This window comes from Metopolophium dirhodum, chromosome 1, assembly GCF_019925205.1.
Source record: "Metopolophium dirhodum isolate CAU chromosome 1, ASM1992520v1, whole genome shotgun sequence".
NCBI classification, from domain to species: Eukaryota; Metazoa; Arthropoda; class Insecta; order Hemiptera; family Aphididae; genus Metopolophium; species Metopolophium dirhodum.
Genome location: NC_083560.1, coordinates 86,380,246 through 86,404,478, shown reverse-complemented (window position 1 = coordinate 86,404,478; position 24,233 = coordinate 86,380,246). Strand labels below are relative to the sequence as shown.

The following is a 24,233-nucleotide window of genomic DNA, read 5'->3' as shown; positions in this document are numbered from 1 at the left end:
TATCGTATATCATACAGTTATTAGTTATTGTACAATAATTATACGCACTTGTTTACAGAAGTAGAGAGACGCGTAGGTAATAAACGTTGGTCAATCCGATCACAATATTCTATCGAATATTTTGAACAATTGGTCGATTTTCTCTCGAAACCATCTAATAGTGTCTGGAGGACAGTGTACGGTGTACGGTTTTAAGCAATGTGTTAGTTTGTTCGTATAGTTACAACTTAAAAATAATATTATATTACTATTTAAACGGGTTTCTAACAAACATGGCAAAGTAAGAAATAAAACCCGTAGAAAAGTGATAATTTGAAAAGTTTCTCTATATATGTACATATCTACATAATAATAAATTATTATATGTTATTCTATAACAACAGTTGTACCTATATAGTTACTGTATAGTCTATATATTATCGCTCGGCCAGAAATCGTCTATTCATTTTGAATGTTATATAGGTAGTGAAATTTAAATTAACATTACGCGTTAGCTGTAACGGCTCGTGCCGTTTATCTTGTTTTCATTTACCGTCTTTCAGTTTCCAGAACGGTTTATTAGATTTACCTATCAAGAGACACTTGTCACTTCTTATCTAGTTGTTCACATCTCCCGTATTGTGTACGGTTAAACGAAACCGAATTCAATTTACATTTTAAACCGGAGGTATTGGTGTTAACAATAACGGGCAAATTGTATTACTTTCGTCTGTTGACTGTACCATAGTATAAATATATTTATACGGTTATATTATATGCATTAGAATTTAAGCACTGTATTCACTATATTGTTCGTGATTAAAATATTATTACGTGATATTTACACGTTTGCGCAACAATGCGTGTATGTAGATATATCATAATAATATGTACTATGTAATTGCGATTGTAATCAATATAAAAATAAGAAAAATATTTTCCTCCATATATAATAATAGATTTTATAAGATCAATGCTAGTATCCATATAAAATATTAAAATGTGATGCAAAAAAAATCGTGACGTATAATATCATACCTATACAACTGTCGTTTGTACCTACATTTGTTCGATGAAAAACGAATGCTAGCGCTCAATAAATATATTGAAGTTGTAGAATTGTTTAATCAAGGGGTGCATGCCAAGTCAGTTTTTGTAGGCGCATCGGAAAAAAATCTATTAAAAACTCCATTCATAAATAAATATATACATATGTTCTTCAATATACATAAACATTGCAGCGGTAATCGTGCCGCGAAGACTTTATAACCGAGCGGCATTGGTGGTTAAAAATCCCTATGTAAACGCGGCACAGAAATCCTCATCGAAAATCCGGGGTAAAAAATAAAAAATACCGGAAAAAAAGATTACGCCGTTTTATCCCTTAATTCGCGTTAGCAAACACGCAGAGTACGGCGGTGGCACCCTTCCTCGCGCGTTCTCCGTCGAGAGTTATACGCGTGACGACGACGCGTATACGTTCCTCTCGATCTTATCTGCTCGGTTCGGAGAAAATGTGCATCGGCGGCGGGAACGAAGAACATAAGAAGAAAAAAAAAATACGAAAAGGCAATCGCATTAATACGCCAAGTACAAACTACTATTTATTACTATTCGGGCGGGCGAGACGCGACCGAGAATGAGACTGCACGTTATATATAAAAATCGTCTGCGCGCACCCACCCCGGGGGCAGTTGTTTATTGCTCTCCGATATAATAATATGTATGTACACTAAAACACGTATGTGTGTGTATGTACGCGCGCGCGTGTGTACGTGCCAACCACGCGGGTCGTTCTCTAGCGAAAATCATATGCAAATGGAATATACGCATCCACTTTTAAATCGGCCGCGGTGGCTGTGGTCGGAAAGAATATAGATGATACGCGCGCACACGCCGGCCTCGCGTCCATACGATAATAATATACGCGTGCGGTTATGATACCCTTTATCTATATATACACGCTATATATAATAAATATAAAACTACCCTCTGTAACTGTTACGCGCTCGTCGCCGTGGCCGCCGCAGCCCTCCTGCAGACACCCCCCCCCCACCCCCTCTGCATTGTGAGTGTTGTCGACCCGCTTCAACCGACAGTCACATCATCACCGCCTCCCCCGCCCCGGCACACAGTCAGTTTTGGACGACATTATTTCATAATAAGTTTAATATTTTATTTATAGTATCGTATATAGTTAGAAAGAATATACTATATCGTATATTTCGAGAGAAATTATGCAAGAAATCATCCACACATTCGAAAAAACGAATGTTTTAATATGACTGTCGGGATTTTTAAGACACATTTCCATACTAATTCATCATTCCCGTGCTTAAGTTCCTCGCTCAAGGGCACTAAATTTGAAAATTCACATCATTAAATTGTAAAATTATACATAGGTATAATTATTAGGTGAACAAAAAAACCACACAGCTTAAGATATCTATGTAGACTATAGTATAATATAGGTAATGTAATTAAATTTATCCGATTTGTACCTCCGCATTGTTATGTCACTAAATAATATTATAAATGAAGAAAGGTAATTTGGGATCAATACCTCGGAGTATAATGTTAGGGATTGGCAATCAAAAACTGAACAGAGTTCCAATACGATTTTTAATTTTTTAGATAAAATCTGCACATTGCATAACTGATTTTTAGTTGATATAATATAACCAGCATTCAGCTATTTTAATGTCACGTTGTGGTTGTTTGACGCAAGTGTAAATGCATGATTACTTTTTGAATATTATATTTTTTATTCTGTGTATTTTTAATAAGATTTGAAAAAATGGACACATACCGATAGAGCATTTGGAGTTAAAAGACGTGTGTTTCATTAATCATCTGTGTCGACGATTTAAATTAAACACAACATAATATTATATACACGCAAAACCCACGCATAAACGACCTGTCGCGTGTGTTAGTTTGTCTGTGTGCGCGCGCGTGTTATTGGATACAAATTTCCAACGTCGAGTGAGATGGACGTTCTCATAATATTATTAATATATATTATATATAGTAGGTATTATTTTAATGATCTCTTTGCAGCGATAATCGACGCCGCTATATTAATTTTTTTATCAAACGGTTCGCAGTATTTTAGACTTTTGCTATTTTTAAAAAAAAAATAATAATATTTACGTTATTCATAGAAGTTTACATAATATTCTATAGCATTTGAAAATGTGGACATCCAAAAGCAATTATATTTTTAACCAGTGGTGTAATTATACAAATTTGGGCCAGATGCAAAATACCAAAAACTATGAACAAAATATTCTGGTAATGCCCTTTTTTGCTGTCTATCGATAGAACCCTATTAAAACCCTATATGGATATTAGGGCCCCAGGCAGCCACATTACCTTTCCTAACCTAACCTATTTAACGTATCATTTAAAATAAAATGTTAATACAATTTATGAACGCTTATCTAAGCGTGTACAACTAATTACACAAAATAAACGTATTGAGCATAGATATATAATTTTTAACCAATGGTATAATATTTAGATAAAACTACAATATAATGTTATGTTGAATGTATCGAAATGATATCCCATTTGCGCAGTAAAACTTTTATGGGACTATTATTGTTGAATAATCGCATTTAAGATTACCATGATGTATATCTTTCAAGGAATAAATAAAAGTTATCATGAAAAAAAATCATATGTACTATAGTAAAATTATATTCACATTTCACGCACATGTTTAATTGAAATTGCTTATCAATTTGACGATTTAGGAGCGATGTTACATTTTCATTGTTGAATTTGTTGAATTTCAATGTTGTATTGTGATAAAAGATCATTGCTACAGCACAGCATAACACTGCATACTTACACATTGATATTTGATGGATAATATAAATATTATAAAGTCCAACTAAAATTAATCACTATTTTAATAAAAAAAGTTCAAATATCAAAATATTAGAAAATAAATAGTTTTATAATTTTTACACATAATAAATGTTTCATAAATTAAATTAAAAAATAATTTTAAAATCAAACAACATAAATTGATATTGATTCATTGGTCAAATCTTCTTCCCGACATAAGTGTTTCGAATTTGGGGAAGGCTGAAAGTCAGTTTGAAAGGTTGTTTAAAAAAACCTTGAAGTACAAAACATTTTACGGATCCTAACAATAATTTTTAATTACGAAACGAGTATTTTCATTCATTATCATAACTAAATACTGTGAAACTGTACAATATCAATATTTTTAGGTAATAAATATTGTGATTGTATCGGAATATTAGATTGTATATTACACCATTGCTGTTGACGGTCCACCACTGTTTGTCGTCAATCGGAGGAGCCGGTGCATTGTATGGTCATCGGTGACACGCGCGAGTTTTATTTGTGTGTGTGTGCGTGTGTGTGTGGGTTCATTCGGCGGTCCAAACTAGTCGCCAGGCGCGGACGTTCCTTGACATTTATCGACGATACGCATTTAATTTTTTTCCTCGTTTTTTTTTTCTTAACTCAAAGTATTATAATATATACCTATAATACAATTTACTCCAAAGCAAGTAGTTTCACGACGAACAAATATAAAAAAATCTTATTGGTGCACACACACACACACACACACACACACACACATACACGATACACCACTACAACTTGACAACCACGCGACCGTCGTATTATATATTATATTAGAGGTATAATATGTTAAACGTTTGCGGGCGCACGCGCATCTTAATTCCCCGGAATAATCATAAAAATAATAATAATACTATATCAGATTATAATATATTCCGGTATATACCATCGTCGCCGCCACCGCCGAAGGTCGAGTAAAATGTTTTTTTTTTCGTTTAATTTTTTCTTGTCACTTTGCACTTTGGAAGTTTGCGCGCGTTTGAAATAAGGAGATCGCATACGCGTGCGTAGATTGTAGGTGTACCCATATATAATACGCGAGATATTATAGTATGGTCGCCGGACATTCTTCGGACGATCGACCGCGGTATCATGTTACCCGGTCGTCGCACAGTGATCACCGCGGGGGAATGTGGGTGTCCCGTGTAAAACGCACATAATATAATATCTCGCGATGCCTGTGTGTGTGTGTTTTTTATTATTATTATTTTTCTCCTTTTTTTTTTACTTTACGAGAGGAGAAAACAAGGTCGACGACCTTATCCCATGTGGCGGTGGTTATGCAATATAGTTCTGATGGATAAGCCTTATTGTATACCACTGCTGCCGCCGCCACTGATGCTGCTGCTGTAGTCTTACCAGCCGTCGTCGTTTTATAAATAGCGCGCGAGAGCGCTCGCGCGACATCCAGCGGATCGCGGCGCGCGCTGCGCGTGCAGTGCGCGCGTGTTTAATAGTTCGAAAATACCCGACTCCGGTGTCATACGTACACAAGTGTAGATTATTAGCTGGTACTATATTTGCACCACCTGCGGCCTTAATTGTATTTTGTAAATAACTTTAATGGTCGAATCACATATTATACAATTATTGCCCAGACCAAAAACCCCTTAAAATTAATTGTGATTTATGAAAATAATTTTTTTCTTATATAATTTTGAAAGAACAAAATACGATATTATCTTGTGTCAAAAGTAATAAAAAAGAACATTAATTGTTAGTTCCAATACTATTTCGATCGTCGATACAGTATGCGATTATAAGTGAATAACTTCAACAGAGAAAACTATTATCTATAGATTCTTCTTTTTAGTATCACCACAGGACACTTCTTAAATTAAATAATTGAAAATACTAAAATTCTAAAATCTAAATTTGCATGAATTTATAGAAAAAAATGGGGCCAAGCATGCTTGGGGCGAATCACACAAAAATATAAGTACCTATACACGCTAAACAGTGGTGGAAAAGGTATATTTTTTTGTCCAGGGAAAATTCTATAAATCGTGTCCACTGTAGAATTGTATGTTCGTACTTCAATGATATCGTATTTTTACTTTCATTCCCATTTCCACGGCTATTGCACCCAAATTATTGTTAATTAAAACTTATTAATTCTTATTTTTATGAATAGGAAATACTGTAGATTTTACTGCAGCCTCGTATCGTAGGTCTTGAGGATACGTCGAGAAATTACTTCTTTTGCCCATTCCCCCTTTTATGTGTGAACATAACAATATTATTATTATTATTATTATTATTATTATTATTATAAAATAATAATATAACATTATTGTCATTTGATGAAAAAAACGCCGTCCATGGGGCGGCGCAGAGAAATTCCGCAGAATCGGTTTACCGGTTGTCGTCTCTAAACTGGTTAGGTCAGATCTCATACAGATTGGAAAATTAGTATTTCGTCGTTGATATTCAAGAATTCGCGCGAGCGAATGAGTATACATATACGCGAAAACAGTGCGTACAGGTTCCGGATGGATGAAAAATATTATAAAAATAATATATTGTCATGTTTTGTTTTGTGTGGCCGCGTAGGTTCACAATATAACGTTTACCTATAAAATTTAATACTATTTCAGTACACGCTACACTTATTATTCGATGTGAATCACACACGTATTACTTATACATATAAATAAGGAAGGCCGGTTATGTCGCCGTATGGAGCGTTTTGACGTATTTGACAGAAAACAAAGATATATATAATTCAAGTTTGAATTAAATAATAATGTCCATTATTGAGTTTATAATATAATATATATCAATAGCTAATTGTTTTAATACCTATATCCCAATTGATCCCATATAGTTAGGTTAGGTTAGCCAGGTTAGGTAGTATACTACCTCAATAATAAGTTGTATAAACTTTTATATGTTTCACTTATAACAAATACTACATGTCATTTAGACACAATGACACAACCGTATCAGTAATTAATCTTTTTTTATAGTGGTGAAGTCCACCAATAAAATTGATTTTATACTCTTTATAGTCTACAGTAAGTGACGCAAGCATGCATTCCAAACATGTTATATAGGCTTTTTGCAATAAATTAGTAATACAATAATTGATTGATATCAATAGACAATAGTTATACGAGTCATTAATGTATCATTTATTAATTCTTTATTTATTTGTTTATATATGAGATATACCTATAAATGTCTATAATCATTGAACATGGTATAAATGATTAAATATAAATTATTGGTTGTGTACAATAATAAATTGTTCTCTTAAATAAACAAACTGATTTTGAAAAATATTGTGCTGTGTAGTTACTTTTTTGGTTAGGCCAGGATGAATATTAAAAAATATTATAAAACCTATTATCATCTTATAGGTAAGAACGTTATCTCGTCGATTTTTAAATTTTAATATTATACCCACTCATAACTTGCTTAAAAATTTAAATTTCGTAAAAAGCCAAAGAAAGAACAAAATATAATTCTGTTAAGTTTGCCTTAAGTTTGATGACCAGGTCAAATATTAAAGCTTACAACTCAAAATTGGAACTGCTGAACCCACATTTGTTGAATTGTAAGTTTTTGTTTAATCACTTACGTACCTCGCATATTTGAGGTGATCCATTATGCTCACCCCCATTTTTCCTTTATTAAAAAATGTATTCAAATTCTAATTTTTAAGTGTTCTCAAGGACCATATTTTCAAATGCTTTTTTTTACATAATTAAAGGAAATGGCGAAATAAACTATTATTTCTAAACGAGAATTATTACTTTAATTTGTAAATCGTTATAGTCACCATATTTTCCAAACCTATTATCAATCATCATGGACCTAATATCAAATTTGCTATACATAGTTAGATAACTCAAAATTACTCGATTTGGATGTATCAACCTTTTAAAAATATTTATTTGCTTAACAATTTAGGCAAAAATAGTGATTCTAATTTGAAAAAAAAAGTTGGGACAGTTCACAAGACATAGCTTAAGTGGTGTAAACAAATTATATGAATAAGATCATTAAGTATTATACTAAAAAATTCCAAAACCCAAATTTGAATACATTTATTAATAAAGGAAAAATGAGGGTGAGCATATTTGGGGTGTATCACCCTGTATATTTTTATGTGAGACGATAAAACAATAATGATTATAATAGAATACTATATAAAAATACTTTTTACACGCACACAACGCCGATTTGATGTCTGCGCGCCGAGGCGATCGACTCTTTAATATATAATGTTTACCACGCTCGCCACACATGTGTGGGATATTATACCGATACACACACACACACACACACACACATAATATATTATGTATACATAGGTGTACGTAATATTATTTTCATACGCATCGCACATGGTTAAAGTCGTTGCGATCTGTGCGTGTGTGCGTGATTGTGTTTGTTTTTTTTTTTGATTTTCGACGAGCATATGCGTTTTGTTCGGAGACCGAGTCTAAATAATAACCACCACTGCCTCCACCACCACCGGGACGACAGACCAACAGGACGATGCGCGTTGTCGTCGCCGAGATGACAAACCGTCAGCGAACTCTTCCTCTTGTTCGCCCAACAGGTGACAACCCACTTATTATCGATGTCATTGCCTACATAAAATTATTGATGCGTATTATATTATATTGTATTTATATTATTGTTGAACCACCCGATTTCAGTTTCTAAAAAATAATATATAATAATTCGGATATTATCGGCAATGACTTCAGACGTCATCCATGTTGGAATAAACTACGTTTAAATCCCTATGTTCCAAGTGTGTTAGACAAAGATAGATTATCACCGCTTCCAATACCCTTAAAACAAGATTTTGTAGCTAATTAAATATTAGATGATGAAGTTCACATGTGGACAACGATTTAGATGGAACGGATATTATTTTAATGCAACAATTTACAAACAATAAATATTATATTAATACGTCATTTATATTTTATATTGCCATGTGTCAAGTAGAAAATGTTACTAAACTAATTACGATTTGCTCGTAATATTATTAGAGAATATAAATTCAAAATATGTCGTCGACACGATTTCAATATGATGTATAGGTACGTGTTTTTGTCTAACGACATTGTTTTGCCAATAGTACAATGTGCGTTGTTCTCCGGTTGACCCATTATGCGATTTATTTCTCACGGAACTGACAAGTTATTAATAACACAGTCAATAATCGGACTACTAATAAACAGTTAAAATGTTAGTAACCGCGTTCCTATATAAAAAAAAAAAAAAAACAAAAATTGGACACAATTAATATAATATACCGTGCTGCACATGCACGGTATATTAAAATTCAATTAAATATTTAAGATTTAAAACCGAATCCAACACCGGTGTGAAGTCAATTTTTTTTTTAGTTCATATACAATACTGTATTATTACTTATTAGATTTAAATAATACACTGTTTTGATGAAAATAGGACTTTAAACCATATACTACCTATTTACTTTATAGAACAATGCGTAAATTGTAAATTATTATATTAACTAATCTACTGATTTGAATTTTTTAATTGTTATTCATTATATTTAATTTATTTAAATTGTAATTTTAATAGTATATTACTAATTTTATACCGGGCTGCATGAAAAATGTATTAATTTAATAGTTCAATAAAATTTAATGCATCAATCATGGGCCACTATAAATCATGTTTAATGGATTCTATTGATTCGTTAAATATTTGGTGATTGTTCAAGCAACTCGGAATTAGTCTTCATAATATATTAAATTCGTTTGTATTTTTGTATCTTTTTATCCTGAAAAGTCGGTATTAAAATCGAAATAATTGCATTCTATTTCCTTATTTATAATATTATAATATTCCATCTCAAGAATGTAAATTAAATACCTATAGCTAGTCTCTGCATGTACTTCTGATAAGGCATAGTTTAGGTTTAGTATACCACCACCAACTATATGTAGCCATGTAGGTAATTGCTTAAAGCCGACGCTCGACACCTCGTTAAAATATTATATAAACGTTTGTAGAAAATATATTTTTTTAAATAAGGTTACGTCTAGACTGGATATCCCTTGTCTGAATAACCTTATCTCCTAATATAACCTAATCTAGTTTTGCTGACCAGAGATATGTAACAAATTTTGGATTTCTATCCAACCTCCTGACTGGTAAAATCGACTTATCAACATTTTTAGCACTCATAACTTCTCACTTTACCCACTGACACGCCCCGTTCCATTCCCAATTTCTCCGGCAAACTATTTCGGTAACTCACCACTTATTCGGCTTAATATACGCACCACGAACCACGGACCCCACTTGTTCACTTCTTTTTCACACATATCTGTACATTTGTGTATTCAACCCCATTGTTTTTTGGGTGTATCCCGTATTTACTATTTACCAATAAAATACACACAATTTGACGTTTTGCGTGGCGTCCATTATACTTATGTCATGTATAATATATAGGTAATATATAATATACCTAGTATTAAATAATATATACATTGGTTATTATGAACTCACGTAAGAATTCTGAATTTCATTAACGGAAGAACTTCTACAGCAGACGAATCACTGCAGTAAACAACAGCCTTGTTTGTTTACTGTTGTCGTTGGCCGAAACCCGTTTGAAAATCAAAAAAAAAAATTTGGCAGTTTCCGATTTTAGTGTTTGTGTGCGTACGCATGACGTGCGTATTCTCCAGCACACACACACATCGATATACCATGCCAATTGCATAAGAAGTCTCGGCCAACGGGGTCACGGCGACGACACGACCACGACCACGGTAGTGTGCGCGTTTGGCAGGCTGTAACGGTCTGGTTGGCACCGGGTTCCGGAGGATCTCGGCGTGCGCGATTCCCACTAACCCAGTGCGGTGCGGTGCGAATTGGCAGCACCTCCTGCTACAACCACGTGCTCAAGACTGTTGCTTCCGTGATAACCGGGGTCCGATCGTACATGTTCACCAGTCACCACAAACACTTGTATATTTATAATAACTAGCCTAGGTTTAGGGAGGGATTTCGCGTACCTATATAATATAATATGTACTATTATAGAAATGAAGTAGCACCTATGTGAACTGTAACAACAATAATAATACCTAATAATATTATAATAGAGTAACAGTAACAACGTAGTCACATCGACTTAACTATTTTTTTTCTCTTATCCGCAGGATGAATTCCATCCGTTCATAGAGGCGTTGCTGCCTAATGTCAAAGCGTTCTCGTACACATGGTTCAACCTGCAGGCCGCTAAACGCAAGTATTTCAAAAAACACGAGAAACGGATGTCGCTCGAAGAGGAGAGACGATGCAAGGAAGAGCTGATGGTGAGTTCATCAGCTATATTATAATATATTATATTATACTCGTATGTACATAGTTCACAAATACACACACACACACACACACACATACACACATACACACACATACATACATATAAGTAAAGTATATACATACTGTACGTGCCGCCACCACTACAACGGTCGAACTGCAGGTGGTGGCGGAGGCGTACGCGCAAAAAATAAAAAATAAAATACGAATCACCCGTGTATAAAAAAAAAAGCTATAATAATAATAAAAAAAGTAAAAATAAAACATTAATATAAACGACGACTCACGTGATGTACGTTTTATCTTTATATTATGCATAATACACACACACACGCGGCGATTTCGAATGTCCCGCGATGTTGACCTGTTCGATTGCCGAGCGGCGGTGGCATTCAGTTCAAGGTCATATATTATTCTCCCGGCCGCCGAGGAGTGGTCGTTGTCGTGTTGACGGTGCACACACACATACAAAAAACATTTTAATATATACATATATATATATATATATAGCACCCATCTTTTATTCCAGACGAAGTTTCGTCTTTCAGATACTTGTCTCGGTCGCGCGTGTGACTATCCCCTCACTACCACCCCTTCTATGTGTCATATCGCCCCTAAAATACCTGCGAACCTGGCTGATATAACGATAAAAACATAATATATTATTATTACGAATGAGCACGTAAAGCTATTAAAGGGGTTTCATTGTTTACGTAGAATAGCGTATATGGATGGGTGAAAAAAAACATCTTATATAGGTAAGAAATCGTATTATCAGCGAGATAGCTGCGTAGACTGTGCGAGAATTCGAGGTTTTCTCCTTTATAATATACCTTGTATGATTCATAAATAATTTAATAAAAAAAACCCGAAGAAAAATACCCCAACAAATATGTTATACAAATAATATATATACATGTACGCATACATCATCTGCTTTTCGATTATGAGTTATAGTCATGATGGTTGTATAGATCATTCTGAGATATTGAATCTATGATAGTCATTTTACTACGTCAAAAATCCTTCCTTCGACTGGTTTGAAGGATGTCCAGTGGCGTCCGGCGAGCAGTAATAATATTATTGTCATGTGATTAATCGGTAACCCCGTCGTTGTAACTATATACATTTATATCCTCGCATTATGGACCATGTTTATACCTATGTACGATAACAATCTAAAACAAAACTCGTCGTCGTGTTTCGATCAAAGTCAAAAAAATCACCGTATTTCGCATTTGCCGGTCGAATGTTTTTTATATATTATACATACGAGAAACTTTAATGAGAACCACCGGTAATTTAAAAGCTGTGGGTGAAATGCACTTCGGTATTATAAATAAAGTTTGGCGGAACTCTACGTTTTCCTTTTACAATATAGTGAGAATTATTCAATTTTCATCAAGTGGACATCCAAAACCCAAAAATGTTCATAATATACCCAATAAAAATTATATTTTCTGCGAATTGTCAAATTTTCGAGATCAAAATCACGTCTCTTGTGTGTGCGTTCACGTACTCATCGTGCGTATGCATACTTATTACTTACTTACATTGTATCCTGTAAAACACCTATCGCTAATTGTAGCGTGCAGGCACATTTTTTTATGTTTTTCGCGCGAGACGAGCTCTCGCATTCATTGCAAAAACAATAATAATAGTAATAACAACAACAACAATATTATCTCGTTTTTATTGGACTGGGAAAAAAAAAAACAAAAAAACATCTTCATAAATTAGAACCCACTGACGGTCGTTCGCGTGTGTGCTTCTCGGCGCGCACCGAATTTTTTTTCGTATAATACACACGACATACGTATTATATTATTATTATGTATATAATATAGCATTGAAACGACGCGACGGCGGCCAACTTGTTCACCTCCGTTGGAGTGCATAATATACCTTCGCTTAGTGTCAACCGGATAACGAATGAGTCGTATGAATAAAATACGAATAAAATAGTGTAATAATAATAATAATAATAATAATAATAATAAAATAATAATAATAATAACGATAATGATAATAATAATAAAAATAAATGACCGAGGTGCGTATAAGAGTACTTGCAATCGTGTGCATACTATATTATTATCATCATAATATATGTGTCGCCTATCGCGATTTCCCGTTTCCTTGTGTTAGTATTACCTGTATAGCATGACCACCGAGTATGAATTCTTTATCCTAATCCTATAGGCCATAATATACCTACGTACTACTGCAGAGACACGATATCGGCAAAAACTGTCTGACAGACGAATCCAGTATCTTATTCCATGCGACATGCGTCCATAGTTCCATCTGATTTTAGACGTATAATATAGATTTAACATTAGATACAAGTGTGTCAAAGCATTGTCATTTGTCAAAGCAATCAAAAACATTATACATAATTATATTATTAGGAGCGTCATTTGCGCGATGCAAGGGTGTGCATATTAATTTCATTTCTCTAATCTTAATATTTCACAGATTTTTTATTGAATTGGTACTATTTCTAACAGAAATAATAACATTTTTAGCTTCTAGACTTTTGTATTGATACAATTAATAATTTTTGAATTCCAAGCTTCCTCACTATTGATATATTTGTTGAATATTTTAAATATTGAATTATCTTCCAAATTACTTATAATGGTTTAAACAGGGAAAAAGTTTGAGGGCGTGCTATATGTCACTAAAAGCCAACGAGCGTTCCCGAGTTTTTTTCTTTCACATCTTTGTTCATAAAAAGTTAATGTAAAAACAGAATTCCTCCCAAGAAAAATTATGCTATTATATATTATGTTATCCCTGTTCAGTAAAAATAAATTGAAATAAATACCTGAAAATCAAAAACAAATGTACCTATTTAAATTTAGTTAAGTTTTAAATACGAGTAGTTCAATAAAAACACATAAAAAACTAATCCGAGGAAGAAGTCTAATAAATTATTAAAATTAACCCATGATGTAAATTTACCATACTTTTTTTTGTGAAACGTCCCCCCGGACTTAGAGACTTAAACTAAAGAGGACGTATAATCTTACCATAAATATGAAGGCGGACTCCGTTACTCTTCTCCCCCTTCCCCTTTCCCTTACGTGTGACGATTGAAATGACTATCGTGTTGGATAGTGCTATTAAAACGAACGTATTTTTCACAGAGATCATCGTTTCTATTGCTCTCTGCTGTTGCGAAATATTGTAGTATTTGTAATTTTGTAAATACTTTAATACAATAATACTTGACACTATTATAATATATATAACTGATACGGAGGATATCTATATACAAAAAAGAACACGCTACTCAACGTTTGTTTCAATGGCGTGGGCATTATATTGTTGCGCGAGTAAATCTCCGTTTCCGCGCGTGCAGGTTCAAAGTTTATGTTCATAGTTTATATACCTACTATATAAGACACTTTTCATCTGAACATTGCGAATACGCAATTCTAGATATAATATTGTTATTGTATATTATGATACACTGTCGTATGATCACGTTATTTAAGTATAGGTACTCCGATATAAATCGTAAATTTTAACTTAACTCATAATTCGCGTAGGTATATTATAATACTTGCATATTATAAAAATGATTATACTCACAATATTTCGTAATAGAAATAATGGTGTAAAGCATAGTATGCACATGTTTAACACAGCCAGCTGCACGCGCACATCGTGATCAGGAACATATTTGTTTTAGGAAATATGATGACGCAGTGCCGCAGGGGTGTCTGAGGAGTACATCCCCCAGTGATATTTTGTAATCCTATTCTTAGGCTAAGAAAGAATTATCTTTAGACATTCTTTAGAACTGTTATTTAAATATTTTAATATATATAGAATATACATATATACAACCCTATAAATCAATTATAAGTTATTGTGTTTTGAATCACATTTTAAAAATTAGACAACTACATAAAATACCGTATTACATGACATAATATGATATAATATTTTTTAAAAATTAATTTGATTTGATATATAAAAAAAATTAATTCAGGTTTAGATTTTGAAATCAAATTCTTAAATAAATTATTAAAAACATTTTTAATACACTTCTATCTACAATATCTTAGGCTAATCAAAACCCATACAATCGACGCCTTATAGAAAACGATGGACTTCACCGACACGAAGTACAATGTATAATATTATATACGTAAAGGCATGGGTGTAAATAGGGTGAGACTTGGGGGCAAAATACCTTCTCAAAATTATCCATATAACCCTCAAATCAAGTTCTCGCCAAGTACATAGTACTATGAAAATATTATTTTTTCTAAAATGTTGAAATCAAACCGATTAATAATTATTGAAAAAACATTATAATTTTGCTTTTTTAGTACAGTATTTCTACGTAATTTGTAATTATGTCACAGAACAAACAACCATTGTAAATTGTAATAAACCAAGTAGGTTAGCTTCTCGATATGCGTTTGTTTTTCATGCAACCATGGTCCTGTAGTAGTAATTATACATACTATTGTATCCAATAACTGTGACTCATGACTCACGTGTATATATACACGTATCGGGTGCGTGTGTTTCTTTTCGAATTGTCTACGCGCCGAAAAGAGTTGCGCAAAGAAAGTTGTAAATAATTGTAATACTCTGTGGTCGTTGGTAGGTACAGCCGCGTCGAGTGGCGTACGAAGAAATGACAACGCGCGAGATGACTGGTGTCCCGGCGGTGTGTCTATTTATGGAAAAAGGTCTTTTATAACTGCACTGCGCGAGCGCGTACGTAAAACTTCTCTGAACTATTACTTTTTACGGCTTTGGGTTGTTTTTAGAACGATTATAATGTCGCGCCGGGCTCGCGGGATGGCGACGGTACGCAGGTCGCAACGCCTGATGGTGCGGCAAAGATCGAAGGTGATAAATATTCGCCAAGATTAAAGGGTTCGGACGATGAAACGAGAACATGGATATTAACCCTTTTTCAAACTTTATTAGTTACTACGTAGAGGTACAGAATATTGTATTACCTATATTTAGCTGAGCGGAGAATTACTATGCATTGCCCACCGCCACTGACGCGATGTACCGCGTGCGTCATTGTGTGTTGAACACTGCGATGGCTGCTGCCTGCTGCCTGCTGTGGACTGTGGGCTTGATCCCCCGATCCTCATCTGTATATCTGCTTGATAATAATAAATAAATAACTATTATTATTATTTATTAGTTAACACCGTTCGCACTAGTCGAGTATGAGGCGTCGGCGTCAGACGCCTAAAAATACTATGACAACGTGCGCCTCCGCCCCCGCACACAATATAATATATTATTTTTACGTATACGACTAAAAGTGTGCGGCGCACTTGTGCTCGACAACCGGCTATTATTCTAATATTCTAATATAATATCATAACACCGACCGTACGTACGAAAAAGTGCAGGGCGCTGTTATATCGATCAGTGATGATGGTATAATACTCGTGTGTAACGTAGAGACGTAGAGTACTGAGAAGGTAGTAATAAACTGAACAAATCCTCCGAGATAGGATGAGGTATTGTACATTTTACACATTATGCGAGTAGATTGTAGGTATAACACATAATAATAATAGTATTTTTTTTTAGATTTCGTCGTTGGTTATTAGCTCTCTTTTAAAGTGTAACATTGGTTTACATAAAATTGTTTTTTTTAATTATATCACTTACACAATACAGTTGAATAATATAAGGTATGGAATGTTCTACATTGTTGTTATGATTTTAGTTTAACACTGAAACTGTATTGTTTTTGTGGATCGTCCCTCACTCCTCAGTCCTCACTGAGTGTGATTTTACAATAATACGTATGGTGTTTGACATGTTCGGACAGATACTTACTGTGGTATAATTTAAACATTCCTCTGTTATGTATTTTTGAGTTAAACTGTGAGACCAGTGTGGAATGTATAAGTATAAAGTATAAGTACTTGATTGTGTTAGAGGTAAACGTGGTTAGATAACCTGCATACATACACACATAACATTATAATATATTAAAATAAAATATAATAATATGAGGTCATTTAATTAGTCCGAAAACACTCGTTAAGACATTTATGAATGTGTCAAATGTGTATTATATTTGTTAGGTATAACGTGTGATAGAGTGTATTTCGTTAAGCACTGTAGATGTTTAGAAAATAATCATAATAATATATTATACCGAACGCATTCGTTTATAGTTTATACAAAAGGGCGTAGAATGTAGACACTAGAAATGGATAAAAACTGCTTTGCTCCAAATGTATAACTTTTAAGTTTACCTAACCTAACCTATTATATAGTTTAATAATAAAGATATAAATTACCTATGAATGTTGTCATGTTGGTTCATAGGTATAGATGTTGAAAGGAAAGGACAGTTTTAAAAAAATCTACTTCTTTGACTAGTTACCTAAATAATGTCTTAAACCTTTTTTTCCCATAACTTAAATTAAAGTTAAAATAAAATACACTGCAGGCGACTTTGCACCAAGATTAAAATTATTAGCTTAGCTTGAAATTCAAAATTATTATTGTTGTCATGTTTAAATTTCATGTTACAAATATCACAAATATCAAAATATATATTATTATATAAGTTATGGCGGAATTTCGGAGCCCCTATACAGTTTCTTATACCTATACTGCATAGAATATACCTATATATGGAATGATTATTTTATCGTGAAACAAGTAATATCTTAGGAAGTTTAAGGTTTTTTTTAAGTTGAACAACACATTATACTTTTTACATTTTTCTATGGTTCAGTGTAATATTTTGTTCTTGCATTTAAAAACTCCTTGTATTTTCGAAGATACCGCCTGATTAACGATGAAGGAATCCCCCTGTAGCACCCTATATAATATCATATATACGTGTACATGACTCTCGGAGCGCTTACATTATTATAGTATAATATTATGTTGTTTGATTAATCGCCGGACGGACGGACAACAGTTGTTAAATGAAAAATAACCGTGTCGCGTTTATTGAAAGTAAAAAAGTGTATATACGTTCATATACAGCACGCGTGCTTGTTTTTGTTCCTATATAATATCAAGTAGGTATATAGGAAGTTGAAATAAAACGCTTGGTCGATGTAGTAGTAGTATAGGTGTATCTAGCAATAATAAGAGTCCATGACCTATGGTCGCTCGAGCGCACACACACTCACATTCATACACCACATATGCACATTATTCACTACACCCGTACACACACACAAACACATACTAGTCACATTCGCATATTACAATATTTACTGTCACTATGCATGCGGTGCATTGTGCCCTCGGGCGACCATCCAAGGTCCTGCGGCGGCCGGAGACTTGATGAAATTTTTGTACGGCAATAAACGGTTTTAATGTAAACCGACGAGTGGTTTATTTATACCTAGGTATATTATGTTGTATATAAGACGTGTGGCAGACGCCGGCGGAATCGCAGGGCCTATTATTGTACGCGTAAAATGTGTATTGCATTTGCGGTTTTCGTTTTCGACACATATTTACGGCGTTTCCGCGCGTGAGCGTCTCCGGAATTCCGTCCCTACAGATACTGCACAGCAGTTGTTGTCTAGACGGAAAGTATAAATCGCGTCCAGACACATCCCATGCTGCACTTAAATTAATCGCGTGCCGCCGCTGCAATCGGCGCGGGGGCTGGACCGTCGTGAAAAAAAAATACTGATTGAAGCCACGACTTTGTCACGCCCCGAACACTATTGCTGAAGACCGTATAATAAACAACTCTTATCTCGGTCTCCGAACTTTGATTATAATATATATACGTATATGTTTGTTTTACTCGTACACTCATTTATATTGAAATCAATCGAAATCCCATTTAATTTCGATAGTTTAGTCCGTTGTCTTCTGTACTTCTGTTCGTCCGAAAAAAACCAGCCATACTATTACATTAAAAGTATATTATTTATATTTTCATAGTCCAAACGCTGTGGTTCTATACGATCATAATTTATTATAATATATACCTAATAATAATTCAATAGAATAATACAAGGTTATAACTATTAAAAGGAAAATGTAATATTTTAACTCGATTTTTTTTAATAAAACATTGTCGTTGTGTATAAATATATAGGTACATACACGCTTATATTATAATATATATATATATATGTACGGCAATACAGCATATAATATATTATATATTTTACCGAACGCACGAGTGTTATATAAAAGTATTTTGCATATAATATCATGCCTATCTATACCTGAAGTGTATAAAAAAAAATTTGAATTATTTTTATTTTAATCGTGTGTACTATATAAATTTATAATAATAGCCCATAGACTATGCGTACATTACGCTTAATTTCTTGGATTACCGCGGCGAAGACTCCATTATAATAATTATTATATTATAATATACAGGCCCGTTGAGATCAAATCTCATCCGTTATTCCATATACAACGCATATATAGAAATTATGAGATTTGCATAATTGTCCTGTACGCATTAAATATATGAAAAGGAAACGCGTGGCGCCTTTTAAAATCGTTCCGACACGTCTTAATGTTCCAACACAACTTTTTAGCTTCTAACCAGTTTTTTTTATAGTGCTATTATGGTATGGTATATACGTAGGTACCTTGATATCTGAATAGTACCTATATATATATAATTTACACTATTACCATAATAGACATGCATACACAATACCCACATAATATATATATATATATGTATAAGTGCATTTTAATAAGCAAATAAAATTGATTAGGTCCGGTATTTAAAACTGTCTTATACACGTATATAGATGCGATCCGTTGTATATATTAAATATTATATAATAACAATATTTACTTTCGTTTATAATCGATATAATATTAGTAAAACCTAGTACAGTAGTACCTACCTATATTATTATTAATAAATTGCGCCGCGGTGTTGGTTTAACGGTACATGCGCTGAAAAAAAATAAGTCAAAATACGAAAGTCATATATATTATACTCTTGTACCTACCACGTGGAGGCATAATGTAATCGGTTGGAGGAATACAGATTACAATATAAATACCTATATATTATTATATCGTTATTCAGACGACGCTCGCCTGTTTGATTTTTTCATCAATTTCTATTCTCTTAATTATTTTAATTTCATTCCGCGTTAATTAAAACTTGTTGTTCGCCGCTGCTCCGAGTTTGGACGCGCCACGTGATGCTCGCTTTATAATATACGCGTAGCTTAATTAAAAGCCATGTATACGCGATCATGTCTTGTCGAAACAAGGGAAATCCAAACCTCCCGACTTGAGTCCGCCGCCGCCACATTTGCGTCCGCGATTTATGTCCGACCGCGATAAAATGTCGTTCTTCTCTCTCTAAATACACACACACACACACACACACGACACTAACGACCCTAACTTCGGATTCCGCAGCTCCGGTTATATACCGACCGACTCGAGTACGGTGTACGCGAAATGATATATTATACTTACGCGTGTACGACGTTTAACTACGTAAACACACAATCGAGAAATATATATTATATTGTATGTGTGTATCGCAAACGTGCGTGTGTTGAGCAGTAGTATACGAAAGACGCTCGACTGCAGCTTGTATATTATAAGTAAGTATACGCGTGCGGTGCGGTTGGCGACGACGAAATATGGTTACACTTAGAGCCTTGCGCGTCATAAGCCAAAACGTAAAAGCGCAACTAATTGTCATCGGAGGGTCGTGTGTCAAACAACCACCCTCGCCATGCGAAACTGTACTGTATCGTGTGTGCTTTACACACACACACACACACACACACACACACACACATACACACAAATGTATAAATATAGATATGTATAATGTAACGTTTTCGTAAAAAAATAATAAACAAATAAATACAACAAGAATGTTTTATTATATACACATATAATATATACGTTGGTTTTTGTCGTCGCGGGCGGTGCAGGGAAATAACCGTTTTGCGGGTGAAATGACCCAAAGGCGCCTTTACAAACAGCTCGTCTGCGTCTCCTTTCCTATTTCTCTTATTCTTTCCCCCCCCCCCCCTACTCCTCCATCGACGCTCGAAAAACCTCCGAAATTGCTATCGTGCGAGGGACGACGACGACGACACAAGAAATATGCCGCCCCCACCATATCCGCCCTGTATACGACATGTACGTATATATATGTATATATTATATGTGTTGTATAAATGCCGTAGAGGAGACACATTCTTTACATATATGTATATATGCGTGCGTAGCGTTTCTCTTATTTATACATCTATTCTAGTTTTTAATCTTCCCCTTCAACCACCACCTTCACCTCTCCCCCCATCTGCCAAGTCTCGCGAGTGTGTCGCATTTGTTTGGATTATATGCATTTTGTTTTTGCGCACTATACACCATCACCCTATATACACACTGCATGCGTGTATATATTATATGCAATGTAATTCCCCCTCCCACCATCGCTTACGTCTTCTCGTGTGTATGTGTGTAGGGGCGGTGCGCATTAATACGACTATAGGACTGGGATCTCGGGATCTCCGCGGATGATTTGAGTGCCTAACGGGCGGGTTCTGTACCACTTAATTTGAAAAACTCGCGGAAATCCGTACAGTGGCGTATATAATAACATAACATTAAGTACACTCGTTTTGGCAAAATAAATTATGCTATGTTTCTATAGATTTATTTATCGTCCATAATCTATATCCATATGATTGAATAATGGAACTTATGAATAATTTAAACTATAAGTTTAGCGTTAAATGTCAATGGAAAGAATAAATACTTTTATTTGTTTTCATTAATTGATTTATTATTTATAATTTATAATTAGTATGTAAAATATATACAATATTGTTATACATACATTTATAAAAACCTTTGGGTCATTTAAATAAAGCCCTAGATCATTTAAAAGAAAATTACATTAAGAAATTACAATCTGTACTTTTTAGTACTATTAGTACATACACAATATTATGAAATGACAGAATACAATTTTAATTCAAATTTTGAATAAGAAGCCACCTATTAGTAACACTTGACTAGGAAAAATCAATAACAAAAATTGAGCATTTAATTTGTTCAGGAAACTTTTATGTTTTTCCCACAAAAAAAAAATTAATAAAAAAGTAAATTATAATTTATGTGAACAGCTTTCAGCATATTAAAGTACCTATTATTGTTGATTTGATTTTTCACTGATAGACTATAATTTAATTTGTAACAAGTATTGGAAGTATTGGATGTTATTCGAAATGCTTATTTTATGAATTAAAAAAAAATAAAAATATAGTATGGGCAATGTATCCCCATAATATAATAATATATTATACACTTTTTATATTTATTTTATTTTATTAGCGAGTTATATAATATACAAAAATGGCAATCTAATTTTAGTATTTAAATTATATTATTGAGATGTATTCGAAAATATTAAAATATTCGGCATGCAGTAATAACAAACCGTCGGAAATAAATAAAATATTTATAGGTACCTTACACGTCCTTCTAAACGAATGCCATCATATTATTATGATGGGTACGAGTTTTGCGATAGGTACTTACAAATATAGGTACCTATTATTGTGTATTATCGTTATGTGCGTAAGTCTAATTCATTTGCGAAATGAAATACATTTGAATAATCTGCAACTGACCGCTCGTAAAGGTCAATATGTTGACGACGTGTTGTCAAAATTCGACTTTACCTTAAAATCGTCATGTTTTGCGCAATATTACACATTATTGTCGTATTGGATTTGAATTATTAAAGTATAATATATAGCATTATAGTATATATGTGGCAATTACCTATTTAGTTACTAATGAAAGTATATAATATTTTATTATATTGCATAATTTATTAGACATAAATGATTATAATAACTCAAAATAACTGCAATGTATTGCAGCGTTGTTGTTGCACTTCGTATCCCGATGCTGCAGGTACCTTTAGATTTTAGGTATCGTTTTGGGTACCGTGTTACTATAAATATTTTATCGATTGATATCACATGCAGTCTGTGACACACTGACGCTGTCTCGAACTTTGACTGTGAGTCGAAGAAAAAAACCCGATTCTCTTGAACAGAATTTTATCTCGTCATCTCGCACATAAATATTGTATGAAACATCGACAAATCGAATTTTTATCTCTATGCAGCTGTATACGGTTTTATAATTATCTCATCTGCAGTCGTACAATAAATGACCATTCGCATTCAAACAATTGGCATTCAGTTTTACGTATTCCGTATTCATGTTAAAAATGTCGAAACGTAAATTAAAAAAAAGTTTTAAAAGATCAATGGAAAAGTTAACAAATAACGTTAAATTATTATGACTGTGGTATGTACAAGGGAGGCTGTGTAGTTCTATAGAAAAAGAAAGTTTACGTCGCTTACTGGCGATACCGACCGACAGATAAAAGCTAAACGTCATCGACCATTTGAAAAAAATAAAAGTAAATCTTCTTCACATGAAATTCCAAGGAACGATAGAAAATACTTTTCTTGAAAACGTGTAAAAAGGCTTAAACATTTTTTTTTTAATAAGTAATAAAGTAGATATATCTTATAGACATCTTTAATTATAAGCCTGCACAGTGAGTTTTTATTTTCAACACGTACCTATGTATTATACAATTTTTGTAAAAATACAAACTTTACCATTTTCGACAATTCTTAATTTTTTTTTATTTCTCTCCAATAGTTCGAGGTATTGAAGTTTTAGATATATTATTATTGCTTTATATTACTTCCCTAAGTGTGTTAAACATGCAGTCAGCATTATAGCTACATTCGGTGTTTATAATATAATATATGTTTAATATAAATTTCCGCGGCTTTAAATATTATATTATTTCTCTCTCTCGAATAATAATATAATAATTTTTCATACTTTGTATTATAATAATTTATATATTGTATACGTATTATAATATATAGGCAATATAACTATATATCAAATAAATCATCTGGTAATTTTTATTTTTTATTCTAAGCATGAAAAAAACAGAAAACAGTGTACAAACGCTAGTG

General features: G+C 33.4%; 1 protein-coding gene across 6 annotated transcripts in view; it reads left to right on the top strand.

The window, feature by feature from the left end:
- The window catches only part of LOC132933505 (nuclear factor 1 X-type), a 155,409-nt gene that overhangs the window by 26,437 nt on the left and 104,739 nt on the right, over nucleotides 1-24,233 (top strand). For all 6 annotated transcript variants that reach the window (XM_060999777.1, XM_060999775.1, XM_060999774.1 and 3 more), the window contains exon 2: nucleotides 11,055-11,210. In XM_060999777.1, coding sequence (XP_060855760.1) covers nucleotides 11,055-11,210 — 156 coding nt within the window. The remainder of the gene's footprint in view (nucleotides 1-11,054; nucleotides 11,211-24,233) is intronic.